This window comes from Musca domestica, unplaced genomic scaffold (genome assembly GCF_030504385.1).
Source record: "Musca domestica strain aabys unplaced genomic scaffold, Musca_domestica.polishedcontigs.V.1.1 50, whole genome shotgun sequence".
NCBI classification, from domain to species: domain Eukaryota; kingdom Metazoa; phylum Arthropoda; class Insecta; order Diptera; family Muscidae; genus Musca; species Musca domestica.
Genome location: NW_026712347.1, coordinates 3,013,724 through 3,019,723, shown reverse-complemented (window position 1 = coordinate 3,019,723; position 6,000 = coordinate 3,013,724). Strand labels below are relative to the sequence as shown.

The 6,000-nt window shown below is 36.8% G+C and overlaps 1 protein-coding gene across 1 annotated transcript in view; it reads right to left on the bottom strand.

Annotated features, from left to right (window-relative positions):
• Positions 1-737: 737 nt before the first annotated feature.
• The window catches only part of LOC101898051 (long-chain fatty acid transport protein 4), a 29,073-nt gene continuing 23,810 nt past the window's right edge, over positions 738-6,000 (bottom strand). Inside the window, exons 2-7 of the mRNA XM_059128447.1 lie at positions 5,532-5,749; positions 4,973-5,463; positions 4,759-4,909; positions 2,173-2,567; positions 1,415-1,854; positions 738-1,352 (exon numbers count right to left, since the gene is read on the bottom strand). Coding sequence (XP_058984430.1) covers positions 1,044-1,352; positions 1,415-1,854; positions 2,173-2,567; positions 4,759-4,909; positions 4,973-5,463; positions 5,532-5,728 — 1,983 coding nt within the window. The 5' untranslated portion in view covers positions 5,729-5,749 and the 3' untranslated portion in view covers positions 738-1,043. The remainder of the gene's footprint in view (positions 1,353-1,414; positions 1,855-2,172; positions 2,568-4,758; positions 4,910-4,972; positions 5,464-5,531; positions 5,750-6,000) is intronic.

Genomic DNA, 6,000 nt, shown 5'->3' with positions numbered 1-6,000 from the left:
GCCAAATACAGAGAAATCACACTATCACGCTTGAATTCTATCACGAATAACTTTTTTCTGCAAAATGCTCACCAAAATGCTTTTGTACGCTTGTAAACAATATAATGAACTGTCACTGGAATAATTTTAACAGCTGCCGGACGAGCGGCTTAGAAATGACAGCAGTCTGAAGTTGGTTGCAGTTTTTCCATCTCATCCTGTGCAGGTCTACGTCTTCGTATAGCCCCTAAATAAGGGTACCCCCCGAAATTCGGTATTTTTATGGTTTGTGCGACATTATTCACCGGAATTGTAACAAATTTCGTATTTAAAGTTAGTAATGGGTACTACAGGCTATGACAACAAAAAATCGTGTGTAGGTTCACGTTTTCGTATGTCCCCCATCCCGATATTCGGTATTTTGATGATTTTAACGACATTATTTACCGGAATTGTTTCGAATTTGGTATTTGAAGTTCGTAATGGGTACTACGGCCTATGACAAAAAATTTCGTAATCATGAACACGTCTTCGTATAGTCTTCATACAACAGTTTTCATTTAAGTGATAGTTTCCGAAAGTTTTTTGAAAATGGTGGAGGATATTGAAAGTTCGTCCCGGCCGAAGTTAGTTGCTTTTTTACTTGTTTAGTTTAAAAATATTTCAAGCTCTTCAAAGTATGCTAACAATATGTAAAAAGACACTTTACATATGACTCTAACATCATGTGTAAACCTTAAGATTGCGACAAATGTTTTATTTTAAAATAGTATATAATTTATTGTCTTTTTTTGGTGCAACTATAATTAACTTTTAATGTATAAATAACAAAAATGAAAATCTTTGAAAACATAACAAAACATATGGCAACGCCAAAACTTTTAAATCACTCTGCTATGGCTAATAACAATATACACAAAATGGTACAAAATAGTACTTTGTTCTACAAAATTAATTCACGTTAACACATTTTGTTTGTTCCTACTTAATGGCAAATGTCTATGAAGTGAAGGATAAGGTTTGAATGTACAAAAACACCACGTAAAGTAGTCTTGGTTATCATCTCATAATCCGGCTGTGCCAGTTTTTAAAGCTTCAAATTGTTGCTGTGTTATTGGGCGATAGATACCATCGCTATTGAGGTAGTAGAGCGGGTCCTTGAATTTCTCTATATTGAATCCTTCCAACATGAGGTCACGTTTCTTCATTTTAAAGGTGGAGGTGCGAGGTATTTGATCCATGACACGAACAAATAATGGCCGGGCATAGGTGGGCAAGCTGGCCCGTATGCCCACGGATAAATGTTGGAAATCGATTTTACGATCTGGATCTTCAATGGCCGCCATGCCGGCCTTACCTTCCACATGGGGTATCTGTAAGACAAAGAAAAAATATTCAAGTTTGTGGAAAATAAATGGTGCCCAAGTGTGCTTACCTCCACCCCATACACCACACAGTCTTGTAGACCTATCACACTTGTTATAATACCCTCAACCTCCTGCGTTGAGACATTTTCACCACGCCAACGGAATGTATCACCCGTGCGATCTTTGAAATAGTAATAATTCAGTAGATCACCAACCAACATATCACCAGAATTGAAGAAGACATCTCCCTTGCGGAAAACATTGTGTAGCAGTTTCTTTTCCGATGCTCCCCGATCGGCATAGCCGTTATAGGTGGTAAGGGCATTGCGGGCATCAATTCTACCAATTAGAAGACCAGTTTCTCCTGGATTACAACGTATACAGAAACCTTTGGCATTGCGTATGGGCTCTCCCGTTTCTTCGTCTACGCGTATGACTTGGAGGTGAGTTAAATGGCGAATTGGCATGGGGATGAAACCCACTGCTCCCACCTGATTGCTAACATTTGCTGAAAGTACAATTACAACATAAGGAGTAGTAAATCAAACAAGTTTCCCTTAAGTCATTCATAGAGTCATTATTTCTTCAATTATCTACAGCAATATCATAGCATATTTTGAGGCGCTCACACAATCCATTAACTAAAAGGGAAGCTTTATGTGTTATTTAAATTTTGAATATATTATATAATGTTCTGTATATATTAAATTCATATTTTTGGGAGCGCTCAAAAGTATGCTATAAAAATGCTAATTATTTAAAAATGTGAACAAATCATATACCACTTCAATATGAAGTGTAAACAGCAATTCCATGCTACTCTTACCCAAATTCGAATTTCCCTCTGTGGAACCATAGAGTTCCGCAATATTTGGTATATTAAAGCGTGTGGTGAACTGCGACCATATTTGTTCCCTCAAACCATTGCCATACATAAGACGCAAATTGTGTTGCGTGTCCTCTGGCTTCGATGGTGCCGTCAACAGGTATCTACACAATTCTCCAATATACTGGGCACATGTGGCCTTATATTTGATACAATCCTTCCAAAATTGAGATACGGAAAATTTCTTACGCAAAGCTATGGTACTGCCGTGGATGAGAGCCATACCCACCCCGACCACACCGCCAGCAGTGTGGTAAAGTGGCAAGGCATCGTAGATAATGTCATTTGGTGTGATGGCAACCATGTGATAGGTTGCCGTGCTCATGAAGAGATATCTGAAAGGGAGAACATAGTTGGATTTTTAAGAGAAATCATTGAAAATTGTGAAAATAAAATATAATAAGAAGGAAGTGGAGATTAGTTAAGCATTTTTTTAAATTAAAAATTTTGAGGAGCGTCTAAAAGTATGCTATAAAATTCTACAGACAATTATGGATAAAATAATTTTAAATATCACTCTAATAGCCTTTTCCACCTTTACCTTTTCATAGCAGGTTCTAAGGTGCTTCCCAAGAAAAAAAAAAAAACTGAAAATAAACCCTAGAACCCAAGAGTGACATCCATATCAAATTTCAGGATTTCAGCTCTATCCACTCATCCAATGCCAAATTTATTGCATTCAGTACTTTTCGAACAACAGAAACAGAATACAAATATGGTACCATTTAGTACAATTATAGTAGGAATATACAAAATCAGCTCCTTCTCTCGACCTCAGACACTAAAAGTGACGCCCAAATTTCAGGATATCAGATCTATTCCTTAGCCCAATACTAAATTTAGTACATTTCGTACAATTATGGTACACATTTCCAAATCCACCTCCATATTTCAATTTCAGATACCAGCAGTGACCTTAATATCAAATTCAGGGATTTCTGTAATTTTCCCCATTACCAAATTTAGTACCATTTACTACAATTATAGTACGAATATCTAAAACCAGCTCCTTCTCCCTACCACAGAAACCAAAAGTGACTTCAAATTTCAGGATTTCAGCCTTATTTCTTTCACTCAATACCAAATTTAGTACTATTAAGTACTTTTCGTAAAATTATAGTACACATTTTCAAAACCACCTTCATATCTCAACTCCATATACCAACACAGACCTCAATATTAAATTTGAGGATTCCAACTCTATCCTTTCACCCAATATAGTATTTTTCGTACAAATATTGGACGCATTTACAAAACACCACTAAATCTCGAACACTTTTACCATCCGTAATCTAAATATCAAATTTCAGAATTTTATTTCTATCCCTTTAACTGAGACCAAATTTAGTACCATTTAGTACTTTTCGTACAAATATAGCACACATTTCCGGAACCACCTCCACATTTCAGATTTCAAGCACTTTATGTTTAGCCAATACCAAAAAATACCTTAACATTTCATATGAGGGCCTAGAGAATATCTTCTATTCATCAAAGATTGTGTTCAGTTTTTATTCGCCTAAAAGTATGCTATAAAAATGGCCTTATAGGGTTTTCTCCCCTTAGAAGATGAATAGAATGTCTTCTATCAAAAGAAGACCAGGAAAGGAATTCTATAAAAAAGAAGTCCTGAAAAAGCTATTTTATCCATAGAAGACTGGGATGAGGTCTTCTATTCATGGAAGATCATGTGGAGGTCTCTCATAAAATAAACCGAGAAAAAACCTTCAACTCATAGAAGATCGGGAGAAAATCTTATATCCATAGAAGATTGGAGAGAAAATGACTTCGAGTCATAGAAACAGGAAAGATTTTTTTGTAGAAGACCCAGGGATTACAATACATAGAAGGGTTTAATCTGTAGAGGACCGACAGATGGTCTTCTTGCCATAAAAGACTTAAGAAGTGTCTTCCAACCATGATAGCTATCTATGAAGCTATTCTCTCACTGCAACTTCTTGAAAATCCCTTTTATTCTAAGAGAATTTGGAGAAGGTATTCTACCCACAAAATACTTCGTAAATGGGTCTTTCTCAGAAGACCTACAGTAGCCTATAAAAGGTATTTTCAAAGCTGAATTATATCTTCTATCTGTTGCTTGGGAAAAAGGTCTTTGATTAATTGAAAGCAGGATAGGGGTCTCTGTTTATAGAAGGTGGAGTTTAAAAATTCAGGGTTTTATTTGTATAGGACTGAGAGATGGCCTTCTAGCCATAGAAGAGTTATGAAGTGTTTCCCATCAATAAAAGACAGGAAAAGATGTTTATCCATTGAAGACTGGAAGAAGTTATTTCCTCACTGAAACTTTTTGAAATCTGGAGACGGTATTCTACCCACAGATAACCTCGAAAATATGTCTTTCTCAGAAGACCTGAAGAAGCCTATATAAGACATGTCTAAACCCAAATTATATCTTTTGTTTGTAGTTGCAGAACTCATGAATATATCCAATTTATAAAAGACATACATATATTCCTCCCCGTTGGACTTAGACCCCTTACATATGATTCGTATAAACCCACATACCTTTGGTTTGTTATAACAGCGGCTTTGGGCAGACCTGTCGTTCCCGATGTATAAATGTACAAGAGTTTATCCTTTGGACTACATTCATTGATGTAAATGCAAAGATTTTCAGGTTTCTGATATTTTAAATCTCCCGTCAGATCGACAGCACCTGAAATTATTACAAAACAACAAATTACATATTACAATCATATATCTCCTCTCCCCAACTTACCTTTCATCAAGACCAAATTATCATTGGTCCTCTGTTCCTCATCACTAAACTGATATATGGGCAGCGTGCGAAGACCTTCGCTATCAATGACTTCCTGCAAAACTTCCACCAACTCGGTCCCGACAATGATTGCCTTGGCCTCGGCTACTTTTAGGGAATGTATCAGCGTATCTCTTCTCAAATTGGAATTTATTAAGGCAGTGACCACACCAATTTTTGACAAACCCAACCATATGGCCGGGTATTCGGGCCGTCCCTCCATCAACAGGGCGACACAGTCACCCTTTCGCAATCCCTTGTCCTTAAAATAACCGCCAATTTGATTGCTGTAATCCTCAACATCCTGGAACGTCATGCGGCGATCATTGATAAGGAAACAAGCCTTCTCCGGATGTTTTCGACAGTTCTCCTGGAATATTCTGGCTATTGACCATTTCTTCCATTCCATTAACAATATGAAAATGTTCATTTTTGCAAAACGATAGCCAGCCCTGAGGGGAAATTAGAAACGATGGATTATATGTTGTAAGTTTTCAAGAAACTCATAGGTGCAACTTACACTGTATCCCGTGGTACTGTATTCACTAAAGCATAGACAAATGTTGGATTCCTTAACATCAGCGCCAGTATTGCGCCTAAGCCCAAACTTAATTTGGCATTGTCCTTGATTAGCAGGAACACCAGGAAACCTCCAAGAGCTGTGAAAAACCGAGTGGCATTTTTCTGTTTGAAATTTAATTCTAGGAGTAAATTCATGGCTGTCGGTTGTGGTTGTTTCTGGAAATATAGAAAGGAAGGGGAAAAATAAATAAATAAACAAGAAAAAACGCATTGAGCTCATGAGAATTTCGAGAAGTTACAAACGGAATGACAAAGCTAATATGTCGTCCATAGTATGGCGGAGGATATAAACATGGTTTCGAGTGAAAATTAGAAACCTTTAAAATCAAGGGGGGTTATCTAAGATCAATGGTTACATTAAAGATGCTTTAAAATAAAATGTGGGTAAAAGTTGTCTCTCCGATCTA